We start from the raw sequence: 24146 nt of genomic DNA, 5'->3' as shown, positions 1-24146 counted from the left end.
AGCACAGTTGCTAGGGGTCAGTTGGGAGCAACAGAGTGGTACTAACCTCCTCTGATGGTGGAAGAAATAATCTGATGTAGGGTTTTTTTCTCTTGTGCTTGACCTCTTGGCTTCCATCCTGAACAGAATTTTTCAGTATCCTGTCCTTCTGTTCTATTCCTCAGGACAGTGATGCAAGTTATATTCCAGTACTTTGGGATAATGTGGAAGTACTATGTTTTCCCCACCATTTAACTTGTTTTTCTTGTCATGTGATCAACAGTTTTGATCACCCTGATATTCAAGATAACCCTGGTTACACCTCGTTGGCTTGGCCTGTAGCTGAATGGCATCCAGTGTGCTAACTCTCATGACTAAGAGTTCTTTCTCCAGTCAGTGTCTGTTTAGCAAGCCACTGACTTTTCATTCACCTCTGCTGAGATGAGTTTTTGTCAGGCCATGCTGTAAGGCTTTCTGCAACCATACGCAAGGTTTCTGACTGAAGAGCTTGGATATCCCTTCCTTGTTGGAGCTGTCTATGCATGATGGGGATGTGGAGGTCTTGCTTAACACTGTCCTTTGCTTTGTAGCCCAAGCACCTTACCACCCACTGAGTGAAGCCTTTTGGCTAACTTAGTTGTGGCAAAGTGTGGTGAACAGTCTCCTGGAATCCTGTCCGGACCTCTTCCTCTACTGTCCTGAGTTCATGATGGAATCTCAGAACTCATCAGGAACAGTACATTCCTGATAGGAGATTTGAGAGTTCTTGCAGCCCCTCACTCTGAGATTTCACTGGCAGATATCCAAGTGAGATGTTTCTTATGCTAGCTGCAAGGTACTTTGTGAAAAGGCCCATGCTCTTAATTCAGAGTACTGGTGCCTATTATCAGTTCAGGCAAGCATAAGAAGGTGTCCAAGAATACCCTTCCTTTCTGGCTCTTTCAAGTTCCCAACAAGCTTATGACTCTTCTGAGGACATCAATTGCCATACTTGTGCAATGCCCCGTGAAGTCAAGGTGTTGGACCATCCCTAGCCTTTTCAGATGAGCTTTTCAGTCTTCCAGGCAAAGGGATATTTCTAGGTTATGGGATATCCCCTTCTTCATTCTATTGGAGTTTTGTCACCCATGGGTCCCTAGATATTCTCTTTGGTTGCTCAAAAAGTTCTGCAGGCACCCAGCTTCATTTGGACGGACAAGTATCTCGCCCAGGCACTTTTACTGTAAGCCTGAGGTTATAAACTCATAGTGAGTGGACTTAGTTTTTCCATTCCTTCATTGTTGAGCATCATTAAGGTGGAGGTATCAGCTGGGTCAAGCTAGATGCTGGTATCTACACTTTGAGCACTCAATTTTAACATGTTTCCAAGATATCCCTCCATGGGCATGGGTAGAGCTACAATGTAGACCCATTAATTGGGATTAGCAAGAAGCGGCTGCCCATTACTTGGCATTTGCAAGAAGTAGCTGCCCATTACTTGGCATTAGCAAGAAGTAGCTGCCCTCTAATTTGAGTTTCCTATCAGGAGGTTTCATGGTTCTCCAATATTTTTCTGCCCAAGAGTGATCTTTCTCTTGAGTAGTTGCTTACTCAGGCCCAGGACCCTACTGCTCTGTCACCCCATATGCCAGAGTAGAAAATTACAGGATTCATCACATCCCCAGCTCACTTATGCTACCCAGGAGCATAACAGTCAAGTAGGGTTCAACCCCAGTCAGTCATCAAAGACAATCTCCCACCAAAGAAAGAAGTCTCATATTTAAAAGGTGATGGTTTGTATTGTTGTAGGAACAAATAAAATTTTTAAAGTTATTTATATTTTCCTATGTATACAACTAGAGCTTTTTATAAATTAAACCCACTTCAGCCACCAGCTTTGTTGCTGTGGGCAAAGAAAAAAGTGACTAGTGACTGGAGGTGAGTGAGGGGTATTCTCCACTCACCTCCCATAACCACCAGTTAACGTGTTGCCAAGTTCAACAACCACTGCATCTCATTCTGAAGGATACCCTATATAAATGTTGTTTGTATACCTGGGAAAAATCCAAATTACTTAAAAAAAAAAATGTGTACATTTTTGTCCATACTTATGTACATCCTTAAAACAATGTTATATGTATACCGTATTGTAAATGTATGTCGAACTTTAATTTCAGCTTTTTCCAAATTTAGGTAGTCAGTGCAGTGCCTACTGGGACCCTCACCTAGTGACATTTGATGGGTATTATTATGACTATCATGGAACCTGTGAATATGCCCTGGCTCAAGATGGGATGACAGATGATCCTCAATATGCAGTCAACTCTGAGTTCATGTAATGTATATTGATTTTATCTTGTTTTCTCTGTGGTTAAATATAATTAAGTAAATATTTAACCATCACATCACAGCATCTCTCTAAGTAAAGTTGCTAAACATATTAGTAGTTTTCTGACATCACCATTTGTAAGTCATTGAAGGGATGCTGAAAAGCGTATATAAATAGGTGATAGGCAAGACTTGTAATAGGATATTAAAAACACTGGACAAAATTTGTAAATGTTCACTTTTAAATGAAAATTGCTAATCACTGAACATATTAATTCCACACAAACTGATTAACATTTCAAACTCTAACATTATTCTTATTTAGAAAGACTTCACGTACACATCACAGACAAAGATGCCAAGTCTATATGTGATGGAAATAAAAAAAACATCTCTACGAAGCATCTTGAGGATTTCAAAAAATCAAAGATCCGGTTTTCCTCTATATGCTGGACTGCACTGACATCTTCAAGGTCATTCAGTGATGCTTGGGGTCACACAAAAACAAACTTCAAGGTCGTGTAAATATGTAAGTTGTTCGTGATTCTTTCTAGAATAAAATAAGAAAAAAAAGAGACCTCATGGAAGTAATATAAGTTTATGTTTAAGTTTGTAATAAAAGTAGGTTTTTGCAAGTAACAGAACTAAATCACCCAGTTTACCCTGATATATTGACCAGATACGCAGTCACAAAAAAAGTTCAAAATGATTCTCTTTCGATTATAAAGCAAGGAGGCTTTCTGCCTGGTAATAAGTTAACAAAAAAAATACAGGCAGTCCTCAGTTATCAGCGGGTTCAGTTATTGGCAATCCTGTTTTTCGGTGCTTGTCTAGCGACGAAAATCAGTGATTTTCTGCGCCGATAAATCACATATTGGTGCCGATAACCAAAAATCGGCGCTTTTCTGCGCTTATTTGCTTATTGTCACACCATCGGAACAGAACCCCCGCCAATAAATGGGGACTACCTGTATTTAATAATTACATATCAACTTCTCAACAAGAACATCATTGGATATTAATGTTTAAAACAGCCAGTAGAAGAAATTTTATTGATGGAGGAGGAAGCTTAATCATAATGAACAATGAGAGGTGAAACACAATGAAACCACAAGACTCGGGCAAAACTCTCATTTTGCATGCCTTGAAAACGAAGACTGGAAAGCCCATTTTTATTAATGGAATTGTCGTGGGAAATACAGGTCTGTTGGCGATAAAATAATGAGAATCCTTTTTAAAGCTGAAACTAAGTGTTTGAATTATAAAAAGCAGAAGAGCAACTTTCTGGATCATTTCAGTGGTATGGTGTTTGGTAACTATGTACATTAATGGCACTTCATATGAACTAGTGAATGGTGTCCAATAAACACCATATGGCATAAATCTGCCAAAGTTCTTCACTTAACAGGAGAAATTCGCTGGATTTTAAATAGTCTGTACATTCACTTAAGAGGCACTGGTATATTAACGAAGTGTCAAGTACAGTAACTTACTAGGAATAAAAATTCATATAACAGCAATAAATTTCATTGCTATGTGCAAACTCTGCTGACATTTGAAAACTCCTAATAAGCAATGTTGTAAAGGCAAGCAGTCCCCAGATATCGGCTGGGGTTCCGTTCTGACAGCGTGACGATAACCGAAAACTGGCAATTGTTTTTCTGCGATTTTTGTTAATTACCTGCGCCGAAAAGCGCCAATTTTTGTTTATTGGCGCCTCTGTTAGGTATATATTGCGGCAATACCCAATTATCGGTACTGATAAGCGGAAATCGGCAATTTTCGGCGCCAAAATTGTAGATTTTGTTGCTAGACAAGCCCTGTAAAACCGGGTCACTGATAACCTATCCTGCTGATAACTGGGGACTACCTGTATATATATATATATATATATATATATATATATATATATATATATATATATATATATATATATATATATATATATATATATATATATATATATATATATTTTTAGCTTATATATGTATATATTTCATTTTTATAATGTCAATGTTGTTTCATCCTGAAAGACTTACCTTTATTGTCCTGCCGAGGCCCACATAAGACACACCAACTAATATCAAGAATCCTCTCATAGCTGGTCTAGGCCAGAAATAGTGCTTCATGGCACAGTGACAGTATGAAAGAGCTCCAGGCAGGAAGATTTTTTTTTATAATGCCTACAGTGATTACCTGGGGGATCACAATTCATCTTTTTTCTGCAGATGTGGCAACAGGTATGCCATTACTCTCAGTTCTGTGCTTGTATGAACATGCATCTGTTGACTCCAAGACTTTCATCCATTTTAGTACCTCATTACAGAGATATCACAACTATCAGCCAGGAAAAATTAAACAAATAGTCAAGCTCCCTGCAAATGACGTTCCAATAAATTTATCTCGTTTCATGATAAATTTTGAAATTTGTTCTGACTGGGACATTCCCCTTGGGTCCAGAGCCATGGATAATACATTCTCGCTACACTTTAGCTTTTGGCTCTGTAAATTACAATAAAATAAAAGTTTTATTAATAATTCACTAATCTGATGCCTTGTCTCGCCGTTAATTTTTAGCTTATGATGAAACGAATAATGTCACCGCCCAACATTTTCTTCCATCACATTAAAATAATGGCCTTGACTTGCAGAGTTTTCCGTATGCTTATACTCTCATTGTTTCTCCTTAATCAAACTGCTTTTTTCTCTTAACTCCATTGCAAAATTTCAATATAAATGTTACTAAAACTTCAGTAATACACAGGAAACCACCTCTCCCCTCAGTTAAATTTGACATTGGGGTTTTTCATGTCTTGATTTCATTCAATCTATCAGCCATGGAGATCTACTTTTCACTAGTATTCATCCATCTTTGAGGGCATTACATTATCAATCCATATATCCACTAACCCCTGATTAAGTGAATCTCTTATGGGTACTTTCTTAGTGGGCTCTTACAGGAAATATTTCCTGTAAGAGCTATTTTCATTAAACTAACTGACTTTTATGATACATTAGTTTTACCAGTTGAGCCATAAGTAGGAGTACTGTAAACATTGTATTTTACAACAATAATAACAATTTACTACCTACCATCAATATACTATAATTTATATACAGTATGTGGTACTTTAATTTTACTGTAAATTGTTAGGCAAGTTTAATGATACAATACTTTAGCCTACATATCATTAGTACAATATCCTTATTTTACCTGGTATCAACCACTAAGCTTGTCTCTTAACCATATGTCAAGGTCACGTACTTCTAGAAACCAATTATTACATTATTTGTCACAGATTAATACTGATGCAGACAGCTATGCTGTGTGTCTGCATACTCATATTTGTTAATATATTAAACTGATTAAATTTCAAGTTATACCTCTAGTTAAATCACAATTTACAGAGTGACACCACTAATTAAATTATCATTAAAAGTATGTCACCCACTGAGCTTGCCTCTCAACCAGTTGTCACTGTCATGTACAATTTTGCGGTTTCATCTTGGTGCGTGTCTCAATTTTTTGGCTCCTACTGCTTTTCAAGGTTTTTACTTTCTTACTACATGGCTGGTAATAAGTAGGACCCAAATGTTTACTTCACTGCCAGTGGAAACGGCACAACCACCCACAATAGAAGTTGGAGTAGTTACCAGATTTATGCAAAGTATGAAACATGCCCCTAGCAGCAGCCCTAAATGATGATGGTTCTCATTTAAACTGGCCCTTTGGGTTCAGGGATCAATAGGAGTGCAATGGGGAAGGGGATACATACTTCTAGAAGTTTGTCAGGGAGTGTTAGTGTTCCCTCCCCAACCTAAGTAGATTCCATGCTCTGGCAAACATGCAAAGACTTCAGAATCCGTGATCTTCCTGTATGACTTCATCGAGTGGACCAACTTGCTGAGCTCTTGTTTCTGAACCCAGAAAGTCCAGGTGCACCGCCTGTGTAGCAATCCAAATCTAATGTTGGAGTCCCTTACCAGGGGCCCCTCACATGTGAATGAGTTCCCAGAAAGGGATCCAGGCTCTCCCATGCAACAGTTGTTTTGAATCATGCAAAGCAGCTTGGCAGAAATAATCCAAGATTCCCCATAGGCTAGGTGGCAGTGATCCAGCTGTCCCAGTCCAACCCATCCAAATGGAGATTCCTCATAAGAAAATTCCTGCAGATACTTTTTTGGAGTTTCAGAAATGGATTGGAGATCTTACAAAGTATCAAGGGAGACACTGTAAAAGGAATCATGTTGGGAATTCAGGGCAATCTTATATTTGAATTTTTTAAAGGCCACCTGCATGGAGATGGTTACTCTTGCTAGATCCTTGGAGCCTGTGAACATAAGAATGCACGACCAAGAAGAAGTTGAGTCGGTCTATTCGATTCCCTATAGAGTCAGACCTTAATTCACAAAGGGACAGCCCTCCTCCTTTGATATAACCTACTGGTTCTAACATTCCTACCAGTTCAGAATATAACCCCAAAACTCTTGGTGTGACGCCTTAATGTTTATCCTTTTGTTGGATGCCAAAGACCTCATCAACAAAAGAAAAGCAATGGTTGAGGAGGAACATGTATTTCTACACAGAGAATTCCTTTCCCAATACAGAATGTGCTTGGTCCCTCTTGCAGTATGAATTCAGAAACTGCCAAATGAGACTGTCATCCTCCCCTCTGGCATGGCAGCAAAACCTATTAAAATCCCCTTATTCCATTTTGACAGAAACTAGTACCTCCACAATACTGGAAACCCGCCCCCCCACCTCCACCGGTGGTCCCCAGCCTCTTGCCCCCTTGCCTTTTAAACAGTTAATCATGTGAGGGCAGACTTTCAGAACTTTGCAGCTACTGGGAAACATGAGTCAGGGATAGAAATATAGCCATTCCTTTCAGCCATCCTAGTATCTGACAATTCCATAACTGAATATGTAACCCTTGGTCTTCCTTTGCACGAAAAATGCTCCCACTGGACATACCTACCCAGTTGTTTGGTGGCCCTATGACCAATGTCTCAGATGGGACAGACTTCTCAGTTTTGTGTGAGGGTTCACCACCTTTTCGTTCTATGCTAGGGTCCACCTCCTTTCTGTCCTAACATCTACTGCTATACTGGAAGTGACTGTGAGGGAGCTTCTGAAGTTTTGTAGGACTGCCTTAGTTATGGCTGCAAAGAGAGTTATGCAGACCTTATGGGTAGTGCTCTATGAATTATGGATGATACCTCAGACCCAGAAGAGAAGCATTGTTGGGCGCCTGCAGATTGCTTCCTAATGTCACCACACTGTTATATTCCTTCCTCTTTGAAGAATTTAAGGAATTTGTTGTAACAGAACTTACCCAGAACTTACAGGACAAGCCCATCAGCAAAATTGTATTGCGCCAGTTCTGTTGGGTAACTTGGAACTCAGGAAACAATGTTACCAGGAGTTCCACACTCCAATACTAGTAAGGCCCAGAGCAACTTGGAACCACACACTCCATTCTTGCATAGGAGATCCCTCTAGCAACAGAAAAGGGGCAGCACAACAGCAGCAGCTACAGTAACAACATCCTTATTTTGGAAGGCAGAGACATGCCCGTTAAGTAAAAGTCAAGGCAATTCCTGGAATGTCCATAAAGTGTATAGTAAGAGACTTAGCAGTTTGGGATCGTTTTCCACAGAAACATGCCCGTTAAGTAAAAGTCAAGGCAATTCCTGGAATGTCCATAAAGTGTATAGTAAGAGACTTAGCAGTTTGGGATCGTTTTCCACAGAACCACATCAAGAGGCATGCTCAAAAGACTCTCCTAAAGGTAACCACAAAGAAAGACGCCAGGAGTATTTATTCAGTGTCCACAAAAAGGATTCCTCTGATTTGAGAATGATCTTAGACTGGTCAAAGCTGAACAAGAGGAGTTTAACTGATGGCCCATCTAAATAACTGTCTAGTCTAGGAGACCACCAGAGAGGAGTGCTTACAAGACCTGTAACTGGTAAACAATAGAGTCGTCAACAAATTTCCAGATTATTGTGACAAGTTGTGCTTCATACCCCTTAGGGATTTTGTGTGGTTAGAACTTTGTTGGGATACCAGTCAAGGCTGGTTTTCTCTTCCCAGCCAGAATGAGGCCAGGAAAGATCCATGGTGTCCCCAAAATAGTTGGAATGGATCTTGGGGCTGTTAAAGTTCAAATCTGTGGTTAGCCTATTCCCTCAAACTGCAACTCTACGGCATGCTCAGCGTCTGGGTCTGGCATAACTGAAAAGTGCTTCATGCTTCATGATTGTCTCCACCTGCAAAAATGGGTACTTGGGAAGATACTCCATTCGGAGACCTGGAAGGGTAACAGGTCAGTCTGACCCCCCATGCTGTATAATTAGTTACATATATGGATGGCTCCTTGACGGATGATCATCATCAATTTGCTGAAATTGATGACCCTCTTCCTGTCTTTCAGAAAACTGAAGCCTCCAAAGAGGACCTGTATTATCATCACCCACATGAATAAATATCATTGCTGTTGATCCCCTGGCACTTTATTCCTGGGGCAAGAATGACAATCTGTTGAATAGGAAATCCCTAATTCTTCTGTAGGGAATCAGCATTACACGTAAGATATTCTACCTGGTCCAATCACTTCAGGTTTACCTAGACGTCACAGCTACCTTTGAAGATGATCCTTAATTCTTACTACTTACTACTAACATGCCACTCTCACTGCAGTGGCTGAGAACTAGCATAGTGTTCCTAATTAAAAACTTCTTCCCTAAGTTGCATGACATCTAGAAAGTGGGTGCCTTGTTAGCTTTCTCTGGAAACATTTCTTCCAAAGAAATTTCAGAGTTTGCAGGTTGGTCATAACACAGTATTCCTCAAACATTCCTCCCATGAGATTGAAGAGGTTCAGCTGCACCATGTCAGTAGGTAGTCGGGTAAATCCCAGCCACAATTACTCCCTAGCACAAAGTGATGTGGGACAGGGGACTCTTGATGCCAAGGCTCTTTACCTGGCCCCCTTTATTACTTATTATTCCTTCAAAGGATTCCTGAATAAAAGAGGAGAGGTGATCTCTATCATGACTCCTGCATGGATTGCTCTTCTATCTAGGCGGTTGGGATTCCTTTCTCAGGAGCTACAGCACTTTATCACCCGTTATTTTCTTTTGTATGCTCCTTTATGTATGAATGCAAACACTATCAAAAAGTAGGTTTGAAGTAGGAAAACCTGTTATTGATAGCCACTGTGAATCCTTAAACCACCCACTTTCCCTTTGTTGAATATTCTCTTTCACAGACTGGTGAGGAGAATGGCTGATCTGTGCACTCGAGTCTTTTATACTTAATCACTGTGCCAACAGGCACTATTTCTGACCTAGATCAGCTATGACAGAACTCTTGATATTAGCTGTTCTGTCTTATGGAGCCCCTGTCATGACCATAAGATAACAACTGTGTTCATATAAATAATGAGCAAAGCAAAAGTGACTTTGACATCTGTCACTTTCAAGCTTATTGGTGATGAGAGCTGATATAGAGGCAGCAAAAGTGCATGGTTTCTAGAAGCTAACATAGTTTGTTTTTTGGCCTTTAAATTTCAGAATGTTGTTGGATTACAATAATGACCCTCTATTGACATATATACATACATGAAATTTTTATCACACCGTGATTTATATACATTCATGAAGCTACAAATGTTGTTTAATATTAAATTCACGCTACCTCGGGAATATCCCCGATGGGGAATGCTCATCGAAGGGGAATTTATAAGTGATAAATGGATCGGTACTGCCCGGCAGTGCCGATCCATTTATCAGCTCTCATCAATAATAAGCTTGAAAGTGACAGATGTCAGAGTCACTTCTGCTTTGCTCATTTTTAACAAGACTTTTAATTTTATAATATATATTTAAAATATATATATATATATATATATATATATATATATATATATATATATATATATAATATATATATTATATATCTATATATATATATATATATATATATATATATATATATATATATATATATATATATATATATATTTTATATATATCAGTGATTCTCAAACTGGGTGACGTGGCACCTTGGGGTGCCACAGACAGTGCCTAGGGGTGCGGCAAGATTGTCGTGAGTTTTGTCTTGGCTAGATCATCTCGATGAACATTTGCAAAAAAAAAAAAAAAAAAAAAAAAAAAAAAATTTGCAGAAGTCTTCATATAATTATTATCAGTGTGTCTACTCTAATGCATTCACACACACACACACACACATATATATATATATATATATATATATATATATATATATATATATATATATATATATATATATATATATATATGTAGTATGGAAAATAATTTTATTCATTAAATAAGAAGTTAATTCATGCGATATGGTGGGATGGTGAAGAAGGGGTGTCACAGTAATGATTACATTAGTTAGTTAGGTGCCATCACTCAAAGATTGAGAACCACTGATATATATATATATATATATATATATATATATATATATATATATATATATATATATATATATATATATATATATATATATATATATATATATATATATATGTATGTATGTATGTTTGATTGTCTGAATGGTAGGCAGCTTTCATTGCTGATAAAATATAATAGCAATGATTATGACTAAAAATTATTTTTATCTGTAACCATGTGCACAGAAACTTTTTACTCATATTAGCTACTGATACATACTTTTTAAAATTTTCTAATGACAGTATTTTGTACAGTAAAACTATACTTTGCAGCATCCCGTCATGTACAGAATGAATATTGAAAATAGAACTAGATCTTTATCTATATGATCCCAAGAATTCAACATTTTCCAGGGAGTGTTGGGGTGCTGCTTGTGTCGGACCCAGCACATTCAAAGACAGCCCTGGGACCGTCGTTAAAATGGGAGCGTATGGAAGGTACACACCCGACCTTTACAAGGTGAGGAACATTTCATTTCTGGTGTCAAATAATTACTTTTTTTGATCCTAAAGATCAGTTTTATCTGCTGACACAGTTGGTGATAGTTGGTTCTTAAAAACAAGTTTGTTTAGTCTGATATAACAAGAAAAGAAACACTCTCTCTCTCTCTCTCTCAGTCCTTCATCATCATCTCTTCCTTAAGTCTTAACATTTTAGTATTATGCTACCACAAAAGTGCCATGTCTGGAATTGAGAATAGTGAAACCGACGTAGAGAAATGCCTCAGAAAATTTTATAACAACACCTTAATTATGTAACTACATATGTGCACTGCTATATACAGTAATCTCGCAGTTATCCAGAATACCGTTATCTGGAACTCGACATTATCTGACACCTGGACCAGGGATCAAGGCCCCAAAGATGTATGATATACTGTATATAAATTTCTATAAATTTTGAAAAAACCACCCTCTGATGGTTGGCAATACTGCGAGGCCTCAAGAAAATGTTGGTAACACTGCCAATGCTCAGGCTGACCAGGAAAGGGTTTTGGGGGGTGGGGGAGGCATCAAGAAGTTTCCATGGTGATCGGGTCGGATGGCTTGGTGCCATCGGAGATAAGGGGCAGTAAGGCTGGTTAGAGGAAGGCTCAGAGAAGGGGGTTGTTTTGGAAGGTGTGTGGAGCTGAGGAGCCATTTCTATGGCTGGGAAGGGGTGGGAGACAGTGTTGGATGGGTGAAGTGGATTAGACCTAATTTGATAGAGCTTGTTTGGTGTCATGTTTTTCTGTTTATGATACAGTAATTTATATTTGTTTGTTGAAGGATATGTACAGGAGAGAGAGAGAGAGAGAGAGAGAGAGAGAGAGAGAGAGAATTCTCTTGTGTACTGTTATGATATTTGCAGTAATCATATTTAATATCAACTGAACTTGTACTGAAATAAATTACATTAAATCAAGCAAAGCAAAAAGATAAAAGAAAAGCAACATGTACGTCCGCACTTATTTCATGGCATGGGTAAACTTACTATAGTCACTTTGGTGTTCTCTTGCCTATGTATGAAATATGCATATTAAATATTTTTAAGGTGATTAGAGATGAAAAATTAACAGTGATAAAGTATTCTCGTGTGCTGTTATGATATGTGTGATAATCACTGTCAATTAAACTTGCAATGAATTACAGTACATTAAAATGAGCAAAGCAAAAAAAAAAAAAAAAAAAAAGACACCGTTATGTACGTACTATTTCCGTGGCGTGGGTAAACTTGCTGTAGCCTGTTTGGTTTTGTGTTGCCTACATTTAAAATTTGGATTGTAAACTTTTTTTTTTTTACAGTGATTAGAGATGAAACATCAACAGTGATAAAATATTCTCTGTGTACTGTTGTGTGTGATAATTATTATTATTATTATTATTATTAGATGAAGCCTATTCACATGGAATAAGCACACAGGGGCCACTGACTTGAAATGCAAGCTTCCAAAGAATGTTGGTTGCAACCTCCCACTGCAGACCCCACACTGCAGCAGTAACTGATCATGATACAGAGCCACTGATTTTCCATCACTCGGGGACATGAACCTGCAACATCTGAGCGGCATGCCACAACGCTAGCCACCCTACCAGATTATCACAGAGTCAACTAAACTTGTAATGAAGTATGGTACAGTAAATTAGACAAAGCAAAAAATATGGCAACACATATCTGCGTAGGCATGCACTCATTCGATGGTGCTGTGAACTTCCTGGAGTTTTAGTTTCATGTGTTTATGTTATGGTACAGCATTAATTGATATTACATTAAAGGATATGTACGATACCAATATAAGTTATATAGAGAGAGAGAGAGAACTGAGGCATGTTTACATTAAAGCCTAATACAGTAACACGCACACTCTTGCATTATTTTGCTTATATTTTATGCTACAGTATTCTCGTTTGTATTTTTGCTGTATTTTCTCATTTTTTTTAGTTTTACAGACCAAAAATAAACGCAACCGTGTGTACCTACATACATATGAATGCACTCATTCCATGCCGTTGGGGAACTTGCTACAGCCTGTCTGGTTTTGTCTTGCCTACATATGAAATTCGCATTTTAAATATTTTTACGGTTATTAGAGATGAAATATCAACAGTAATAAAATGTTCTATTGTGTACTATTTACAATAAATGTGATAATCATAATTTAGAATCAACTAAACTTGTAATGAAGTATGGTACATTAAAACAAGCAAAGCAGAAAAAAAAAATGTACATACACACCTACTCCATGTTGTGGGTAAACTTGCTATAGCCTGTTTGATGTGGTCTTGCATACATGTGAAATTCACATTTTAAATATTTTTACAGTGATAAGAGATGAAATATCAACAGTGATAAAATATTCTCTTGTGTACTGTTATGATATGTGTGATGATCATAGTCAACTAAACTTCTAATGGAGTACAGTACAGTATATCAAATCGAGCAAAGTAAATAAAAAAATGGTAAACATGAGACAGAACAGTAATGTGTTAATAAACAAACTCATGAACATACAGACAGAAGAGCTAGAGGAAAAGAGTTAGCTTTCGCAATGGCTATTGGCTCAAAAGCTTGATGTCAATTAACACAATCATGAATATTATCGCTTGTTATTGGCTGATGTGGATACGTCATCAGTTTAGGAACGAATCATAGAAGGTGCGTGGGTGGACAAGCACCACATCGTTTTATGGTTTTGAATGCCTGATAGGCCTACTGTCATAAACATATCATATACTAATTGCCACATCTCTAAGCTTCAGTGCACTCAGTAACTAAGACGGTTTTCCCTCTTCGCGGTTGTTCAGTCGCGCTTTTGAACTGATTGAGAGTGGGCTTGTATTCAATATGCATATGTTATGGCGCACATGGCATTCTTAGTGGTGCTTGCAGCATTGCAGGTCATGCTTGTATTGTGCTGCTGATTGTATGTATGGCCCAACCTCGTCCTAAGAGGGCAAGGAAGGTGCTGACCCCTAAACAAAAATTGGAAATTGTTGAGAGGATGAAGCAATATCGGACCAGGTCCCGTATGATGGAGGAGTACAACATTGCCCAGTCAACCCTACACGATACTAAGGCTTCACAGGATTTGTCAATTAGACAGCCTGGAGTAAAGCCTGCAAGGTCATGGCAAAAGCCATGCTGGTGGAGGAGGAGGAGGAGGAAGAGGACTAGTAAACCTCCTAAGTTTTTTCAACATCCAGCCATCTTAACCTGTTAAGCGTCACCCACGTAATAATACGTTTACTGCGATCTACTTGGTAGCGCCTTCAACGGGATATTACGTTCAAGACTTTAACTCTGCTTTTCAAGCTGTCAGCCCCGTAATAATACGTTTACTCGTATGGAAAATGTTGGAACATCATTTGGTAACACTCTCAGAACACGTAAGCTGTAATTGATGACGTATTTCCTCCCTGGCAACTCTTTTCAGTTGGTCGCTTGATGCCTAGATGACTATTTTTTTTTCAGTACGCTTCGGGCGTTTTCAGAGACAACATGACTGTGACGTCGTTCTCAATGAATGTCACAAAGAGGAGGCGTATGTCTTCAGGTGAGATAAATCAAATCCTAGACGAGGTGTCTGATACTGAAGACATATTTGATGATGAGAGCTCTAGTTCTAAATCCTCCATGATGAGGATATTGAAGAAACAAACTTTTCTTCCAATAGTGGAAGTGAAGATGACTTTTCATTGCCGAGTGACTGGACTCAGAGAGAGAGAGAGAGAGAGAGATCCCTTTACTTTTGTTGCTGATCCCGGCGTGAAATTTTCAGTTGAGGATAAAGAGAATCCATTAGAATTTTTGAGAAATAATTTGATGATGAAATCATTGATTACATCGTGAAAGAAACAAACAGATTTGCGAATCAGTTTCTAGATGAGAATGTAGAACATTTGTCTCCACAATCACGAGTACATAGATGGATTGTGTGTAGCCCCCTGCTTTAGAGATTGGCATACAAAAGAATAATAGTGCATGTATGTACAACACTTTTCATTCAGCATTTTGTAGTCTTATGAAATAAAATAATAGTAGTAGTAATAGTTTTTTATCCTATCATTTAATAAAATTCCTACTCTTAACTACAGTACGAATTATAAGCATAAAAATCAATATTAACTTTGAAAAACTATCATCAGTGATATGACCGCTAATTGCAAGAAAAAGCGTGACGGTACGCTAGCGGCGAGCTCATCCGGGGGGGACGCTTAACAGGTTAAGCAAGAAAGTTAGTGCACACAGGTAAGTGGGAGAGTAAAAAGTATTTTTATAGTGTTATTAGAATTGTTATTTTGTAAATTATCATACTGCATTGCATACAAGACAAAAAGGGCTTTACTTTTTATGTGAACAACACAATGTATTTCATAGTAAATTAAAACCGTGTAGCCTACTGAACTGTGTCGTATATGAGGGGAAAAAAAAAGCAGGTTGCTTTTTGTTTTTAAGTGTATCTATGGACTTCATTTTGTTAAAAATATGGAAAATAAGGTAGATAATTGCTTTTAAATAAAGTTTTTGCTTTAAAATGTGATGGTTGTTGTTTATAAGAATATTAAGTGTTGACCACAATGAGGTATTGACAGTGGTAGGTGAGGAAGGTTAGGAGATGTCCTTGCTCACCCCTAGTTTTTACTTTTCATTATCCGGTTTTGCCCATGTCCGACGGGACCTTGGTTCTATTAATTTGGATAATTGAGGGATTACTGTATGTGTGTATAAATATATATATATATATATATATATATATATATATATATATATATATATATATATATATATATATATATACACACACACACATCGACCCCGTGTTTTTATGGGATGCATACAATTACCCACATGAATATTTGACAACCCCTCTAAAAAATTTTATGACTGCCTATTTTAATAGTTCAAACAAAAAAAAAAAAAACCTCTAAAATGCCTTATGCCTGAGTATATTAATAGTCTGTCACAAAAGTGCATTTAGTCACAAAAATTAAATGGAAGTACAGTAATTAGTGAACATTTCTCTATGAAAAATACCGCGAATGGGCAAATTTTCCGCGAATAATGTGTCCATATGTTCCTGAGACAAAGCTGCGAATAGGTGAAGCCATGAATCCATAACTGCAAATAGGTGGGGTCCACTGTATATATATATATATATATATATATATATATATATATATATATATATATATATATATATATATATATATATATAATAATAATGAAATTATATACCGAGTCTTATAAACAAATAATGACATGCAGAGAATAAGTGATAAACAGAGAATTAGCAATAAAGAGATACCCTGAATGGATTCACAGTTGTCGGACCACCCGAAGTTCGACAATAAATCAGTGTTGAGTATCTTATATGGAAAAAGGACTGCCTTCAGCATCTTAGTGAAAATCAGATATGAAAGTAAACAGAGAAGGGCATAGACGAACTATGAACGATTTTCTTATGTGAAGACCACACCGAAGATATCTGTGGGTTCAAGTGGTGTAAAGACAAATCCAAGATTGTTAGTGAAGGAACCCTCAGTGTTCACAACATCGGAGACTAAGGCAAATTCATAATCTTAGCATTGGATACCACTAATGGAGCCTTGATATCGGCAGTGACTTCAAGTACCTAGATTAATTTGAGGGGAGAAGCTAAGGACTTAGGCTCCTCCTCTAAGAGTCAGGCTTATCTGCTTGGCCAATCAGTACCAACAGTGCCAGCCAGATCTCTAAGGACTCCCTATGGAAACCCTTTGTCCAATGCCCAACAAGAATACCCAGAGACACACCTTCAAGGGTTGGAATTGAGACAGGAGGTGTTTTCAAAAGGGAGCAATGCCCAATTATCAACAGGGATTCTATTGAACACACCTACAAAGTCGAAATGGAATAACTAGAGGTGCTAAAAATAGGGATCAGCAAATATAAGCAGAAACACTAGAGAGAGAGAGAGAGAGAGAGAGAGAGAGAGAGAGAGAGAGAGAGAGAGAGAGAGAGAGAGAGAGAGAACAAGAAAAAAAAAGAGGGTAGTGTGGGTGGTCTGTGGAGGTGACACTGCGAGCCTCAAGTGTTTGTGGACTTAGATAAAATTTTGTGAGTGCACAGAGACTAATAGGAGATGAATCTTAAGTCTAAGTTTCAGACTTATAAAAGTTACAAAGTGCCTTATTAAGATAAAGACGCAGTCATTTACGGCTACCCATATACAAGGTGGAAGAAAGCTCATAAGAACTTTAAAACCAGAATAAAGTAATTTCAAGGAACCATATTTCTCATTTCAAACCAAGACATTAAAAAACTTGTGAAATTCCAAGATAGCTGACATCTAAGCATGTTAAGTTGAGTGCAACAAGCAAACTGTTCCCTCTGAAGACAAAGCCCATGTGAGACACACAAAGTTATCGAAGAAGAGAACCACCTCCCGACAACATATATACAGGTGTATATATATATATATATATATATATATATATATATATATATATATATATATATATATATATATATATATATATATATATATATATACACACACAGGCAGTCACTGGTTATTGGTGGGGTTCCATTCCCGACAGCATGATGATAACCAAAAATCGGTGATAATAGCACTGATTCCTGGTTATCGGCACTGATAACCGGCGATCAGTGCTGATAACCGGTTATCAGCGACGATAACTGGGAATCGGGGTCGAAAATCCAGTTATCGTCATCTCTAGACAAGCACCATAAAACCGGATCGATAACTGATGCTGCCGATAACCGGGACTGCTTGTATGTATATATATATATATATATATATATATATATATATATATATATATATATATATATATATATATGTGTTTTCTGTAAAATTAATGTTTTTTGCACTTTTGATATATTTTCTCTTGTATTTGTCATGTTTTGTGTTAGGGAGTAGCTCTTGTGTGCACAGCTGAATGTTTGTTCAGGTGTCAAGTGGGTGACCACAGGAAATCCTTTATGCGAGAGAGACTCTTAAACCAATTAAGTTGTCAGCTAAAGGGAGATGAGATGACAAGTTTGATAACAGTGGCTAGTCTAAAAGTTTGTTGTTTGCACAAGTGTTAAGACAGGAAATCCTCTATTAGCTAAAGAGATGTAGGTTGACAGGTTCAGATTAGCTGCCCGATCCCGAAGCCTTCTCTGTTTGGACAAGTGTGCCACAGGAAACCCCTGTCAATTATACAGATAAGAGGACAGGCCTATATAGCTCTCTAGAGCCAGGGAAAAAATTATCTTGTTTATTTTCCCTTCTCCAGAGGAAGAAACTCTGTTTATTCCTGTTTTCTTCCACAGTGACCCAATTCCAAAAATGCCTAACTGGCAACACAGGTTAATTCTCATAGTAGAGTTTTGGCTTTTGAGAAGCAGTCCAGTTAAGACAGAAACTTGGTAGAGTTAGGTTGGTCTCTCTCTCTCTCTCTCTCTCTCTCTCTCTCTCTTATCCCCTCTTCCTTCAGAAGAAAGTAAAATTTTGTGGTCACGCTCCTGATGTATAATTTAAGATGTGAGTTTAGTGGAACTATTAGTGTAACCGTGTCGTATAACAATTGTGTTTTGAGCTGCAGCAAGAGTTGGTAAAAGTGTTCAGAAACTTGTATAAGGTAAAGTGGTTTTACTTATTTTTACCATGGTAAAATAAAAGACGTCAGATTTTGACTTAGTGAAATTACTGGTGATAAATTTTTTTTGCATTTTTGTATGTTCTTTTTTTGCATTTTTGTGTATTCTTGACTTTGCATTTTTTGTATGTTCTCATGTTTGCAATTTCATAGTGTTACCCAAACTTTTGTGTTGGTGGTTTAACATTTATTTACTTAACATTTTACATATGTTGATACTTTAACATTGCATACATGGTTTTATTTACATTTGTTAAGATTCCTTTTTCAAATCTTGAGTAAATCTTGATCATTTGAATTTTGCTTAGTTAACATAATTTCTTGATAATTTAAAGTTTTGTGAATTAATCTTGTTTAAGAATTGATTAAATCTTATATTGTTTTCCAGTAATGGTAAGTTTTTTCAGATTGTGAAATCTAATTTTAACCTCTTCTTCTTCTTCTTCTTTTAACGTGCTTTTATTCCCATTTTTGTATGGGGTAAGCACGATGCCTTCTTTTGAAGGACTTTTTGATTTGGCTTTGGGGTAGACCTGTGGTCTCTGAAGTTAGAAAAAAATTTTTGTATTCAAAGTTTTAAAAACACGTTTCATCTTTGACCACCAGTGAATATGGTTATTTGTGTATGCAAGTGATAGATATGTTTTGTTCTCCTCTCCTAAATGGAAGTGAATGAAGACCAGGGAAACAATTAATAGTTGTTTGATGGAGTGATGCCCTTCTTTATGTAGTATATCTCAATACCTCACACATAACTTGATAAACTTAATTTGATTTTTCAAGTGATAAGCAAGTTTTAAGGGATCACTATAACCTTGAGAGTGTTTACGTCATAATTTTATTGTTATGAGGGTTCAGGTATCTGGCTGAAGTGAGGTAAATTTTTGGATTTTGTGACTAGTTGTGTGATAACCAGGTACTTGGTCACTTCATGACTATATATATATATATATATATATATATATATATATATATATATATATATATATATATATATATATATATATATATATATATATATATATATATACACACCAGTGTTTTGAAATTAGAGCCCCCTCCACAGAACAAATGGAAAGTTATGAAGTTTTCTGCTATAGCCTATCTCCAAGTACATTATTTTAAGTTTCTATTAAGCCATTTTTCATTTTACATTTCTTGTATTTTCAGACTGAGTGACAGAGTTAGATACATACAGCCATGGCTAACGACTCTGAGGAAATCAGATGGATTGACCGAATCTGGGCTATAACCTTCAGAGAGGCCAGGGATGCTGGCACATCCTTCATTTCACATTCCTGGATAGCTAAATGCATTAAAAGAGATGAATCCTTTGTTAAAAGAAACGAACAAAAATCCATATGACTGTCATCGCAAAAAGAGTGAGAATCTTGGAAGGCCTGAAGTCCTTTCTCAGGAGTCAAAAGACATCATAGCTGAGGCAGTGGGTAGACCAAGAAAGTCTTTACGTAAATTGGTGCTTGAACTAGAAACAAAAAGGGAAAAAGAGAACTTATAGTGCTGTATATCATGAGTTGAAAAAATCTGGTATCAAGCCATTTCATGTTATCAGCAAGCCCAACATCACTCAGCAACAGAGAGAAGACCGTGCATGGTTTTGTGGTTCATTTCTTAGATTGGGATGAAGCTGACTTTCTCCATGTTGCCACATCAGATGAATTCTTCATTTACATAGTCAGGAAGCCAAATCATAAAAATGACATCGTTTGGGCTGCAAAGTTGGATGATAACAGCGATGATGTGCGCTATCGCCAAGTTGTGAAATTTCCTGAATGTTTGGGAATTTTTCTCTGTTTCACAGCCAAACGGTTAATGTGGATCACCAAAGAAAAAGGACAGTCATGGAATGGCGAATACTTCAGAGAAACTGTGCTTACTGGTGGAGTATTTCCTTTCCTCAAAGATCCTGAAAATGTATTATCTGTTGAAGAAGTCCCATTTTTACATGATAAGGCACCATGTTTCAAGGCTCTCCAGACACAGGAGCTGCTTTGAAACAATGGTACCAATTTCTTCTCGTCAAGTGAATTTCCAGGTAGCTCCCCTGACTTTAATGTATGTGAAAACATTGGTAGTATCTTAAAGGATCGTGTTGAAGCGCGCACAGTGAACTATGATGGTATAACAAGCTTCGACGACCTGCGAAGAGAGGTGACCGAAGTGCTCAGGGAAATGGAGTTTGAGTCTCGGCTTTTTTGCGATTTGCTGAAATCATACCCCTCAAGAATGCAGGCTGTGGTACAGGCAGATGGAAGCCACACAAAATATTAAATACTCTGAGAGAAACTTGAATAAATACCTGTTCTGAATTACTTTTGTTTTTGTCCATATCAATTTTAGTTTATGCTGTAGAGGGTTCTAATTTCAGAAACACCGTGTGTGTGTGTGTGTGTGTGTGTGTATATATATATATATATATATATATATATATATATATATATATATATATATATATATATATATATATATATATATATATATATATATATATATATATATATATATATATATATATGGATTAGAAAACAAATTAATTGGGCTTTGAGGAATTTAATGAAAGTTTTTAAATTTACTTTTTATGAATATATCATAACTTTGTCAATATATCATATGCTTGCAGGTTTTGGTTAATGGGGTGTTGTACGAGATTCTGGATCACATACCAAGGTTTGTGAAGGAAGGCGCAACTGAGCACCAAGTGTTAGCCTGGAGGTATGGCTACGGATGTATTCGCCTTCTTGGTTCCAGTCAAATAGCTGTCAGTACCCTATGGATTTTTTTTCATTTACAACTTATGGAAGACTTTAAAAATCTGTGTTGCCTTTCCTTTATCATTTTTGATCGTTTGTGATATGATTGAGAGCTGACTCTGGCTTTGATTACTGAAAGCTATGAATCAGCCAGAAGTAGTATTGAATAAGAGAATTTTATTTACCTTCATTATACAGTAGTAAGAAAATCATAAAACCGAAATATGGTTATGTTTTCTTACTTTTATTCAGATATCACGAAAGATGTACCATGCTAATAGCAATCATAATCTGGATTTTATATTTTGTCTCTGCAGGGAAAACCCTTGCTGCATAGCAGTGGCAGATTAGAAATAAGTAAACATTATTCAGTGTAAAACCTGAAACAGAGTCATGAGAATAAAGTAGCTTTTATGTAGCTATTTATGCTGATGCAAGTAAGTGTAAAATTACTGTTGTAAAGTGCTATTTCATTCAGTAAAATTTATATCTTTGTTGGGGTAAGAATGTAAGTGAAAGTTGTTAAACTTTTCTTACGAAAAATGGCAGTTGGGTCAAGTCAATGGCAAAACTTTTCAGGTGGAGAAGTGTGGTTCGTCTTTGTCCGTCTGGGCATCACCTGAATTCCATGGGAAATTATATGGACTCTGTGGCTACTTCGATGAAAATGTCGATAATGACTTCACCAAAAGAGATGGAACTACTGCTGCATTAGAACGCTATCCTACGGGAGTAGTGTTTCCGGACTCTTGGGAGGTAGGGAAAACTTATGGAATGAATTAGTGCTTGTAGCTTATTGCCAATAACTTAACAGTGTAATGATATTACAGAATGAGTTCATTTTAAAGTAAACTTAATTAGTAAGTAGCCTTGAGTGGTGTGGTGTCTTGAGGAAATTAATATATTTATCTGTTTTTGAAAAGACCTGTTTCTTCTCATATAATGTTAAGTGGGCCAGCTTAAAGATCTCTAAATCAATTTACTCTATTATCTTAATATTCTCCCTTAATGAATTAATTACAGCTTAAAAATTCAATGAAAGTAAAATCTTAAAATTTTACTTGCAGGCCACTTGTGCCAAGGGGGCCCTTCATGGTACAACTCCTCAGCTAGCAGTGGAAAGAATGAAAAGAAATGAGGTAAGTGAGGTTCCTGTATTGTAATGGAATTGAAAGACAGTTATCTTATACATATACCGCTGTACTGAACACTTCATTTTCAATCCACAGGTTAGGAATTGCACCTTGGAAAAGAGGTTGAAGACAGACTACGCAGTCAGTGTAATCAAACTGTTGTGGACTCAGAATTCTATCTCAGGAGATGATCAGTGTTCTGATTGGTTGGTTTTCATTCTTTTCAAAGCAGAGAGAGAGAGAGAGAGAGAGAGAGAGAGAGAGAGAGAGAGAGAGAGAGAGAGAGAGAGAGAGAGAGAGAGAGAGAGAGAGAGAGTATTCTGATAACTATTGTGTGGGTCCACCAAAGCATAGTGGCAGTAAAGAATCATTGCTAAAATTGAGGGAACGACAGAAATTCAAGGTCTGCTGAACTGAAGTTTTTTTTAGATCAGTTCCCGATGTTGCTGTCTGGACAAAGTAGACAGGCAGGTGACTGCTGGTAAAAGTGTACTTAGTAGAAGCAGTGAAAAACAATTATACCTTTAAAGAACTGCAAATGGTTTTGGAGTAGTTTGTTTACTTTCGTGTAAATTTTCTGTAAGCATAAAAGTTGGTGATGGGTAAAACTGTTTGTTTAATTCATCTGCTCTGAGAACACGAAGGAACAATGGTATACTGTACAGGCTGTATGGAGAGTAATATTAATCAGATATCTTAAAATGGGAAAGGTTTAATAACAACTCCAGCAACAATGAAGATCACAGTCCAAAAATTTCTGAAGAGAAAGTAATGCAGAACTGATTCAAATAAATGTTTTTTTAGAATGTGCACTTACCAAACTACAAAAAAACCTTTATTTGAATCAGTAAGAGGTGAAACATGACACTTTCCGTTGGGTCACTGATTTAGTAGTTCCATATTATGAAGCAAATCACAATGGCAATGTTCAGTGAAGCATCGAGGAAGACAGAGAACAAGAATGATGTAGATTCAAATTATAGCAATGAACCATGTTATCTGTATAAACAATTTTTTTTTGGAATTGACCCAGTTAAGAGGAAACTTGACAGAGAAGCATGGTTTGTAAATTCCCTATTGTTGTAGGGTAAAGGCTCACAGGTGAACCAAGTACAAAACTTACACGGCACTTCCATATCCTTGGCATTCATTGCATACAGATGTATCGAACCTTTAAATATGATTTGTTAAGAAAATTTGTTTCACTACACTAGTTTCAATCTAAAACCCAACTAGGCATATGAAAATATCTTCAAGCTGGTGAAAAGTACTAGAATGTAATCATACCAGGATCCAGTGAGGTGTAGGGAAACAAACTTTCATACAAAAACATATATAAAGGT

At 36.9% G+C, this 24146-nt stretch overlaps 1 protein-coding gene across 1 annotated transcript in view; it reads left to right on the top strand.

The window, feature by feature from the left end:
* The window catches only part of LOC136841980 (mucin-2-like), a 30574-nt gene extending 6702 nt beyond the window's left edge, over nucleotides 1–23872 (top strand). The window contains exons 2-7 of the mRNA XM_067109385.1: nucleotides 2152–2293; nucleotides 11127–11232; nucleotides 21541–21678; nucleotides 22250–22426; nucleotides 22738–22809; nucleotides 23837–23872. Of these exons, the coding sequence (XP_066965486.1) occupies nucleotides 2152–2293; nucleotides 11127–11232; nucleotides 21541–21678; nucleotides 22250–22426; nucleotides 22738–22809; nucleotides 23837–23872 (671 nt within the window). The remainder of the gene's footprint in view (nucleotides 1–2151; nucleotides 2294–11126; nucleotides 11233–21540; nucleotides 21679–22249; nucleotides 22427–22737; nucleotides 22810–23836) is intronic.
* The last annotated feature ends 274 nt before the right edge of the window (nucleotides 23873–24146 follow it).

This window comes from Macrobrachium rosenbergii, chromosome 9, assembly GCF_040412425.1.
Source record: "Macrobrachium rosenbergii isolate ZJJX-2024 chromosome 9, ASM4041242v1, whole genome shotgun sequence".
NCBI lineage: Eukaryota > Metazoa > Arthropoda > Malacostraca > Decapoda > Palaemonidae > Macrobrachium > Macrobrachium rosenbergii.
The sequence above is the reverse complement of the archived record's forward strand: the minus strand, read 5'-3'. Positions and strand labels throughout refer to the sequence as shown.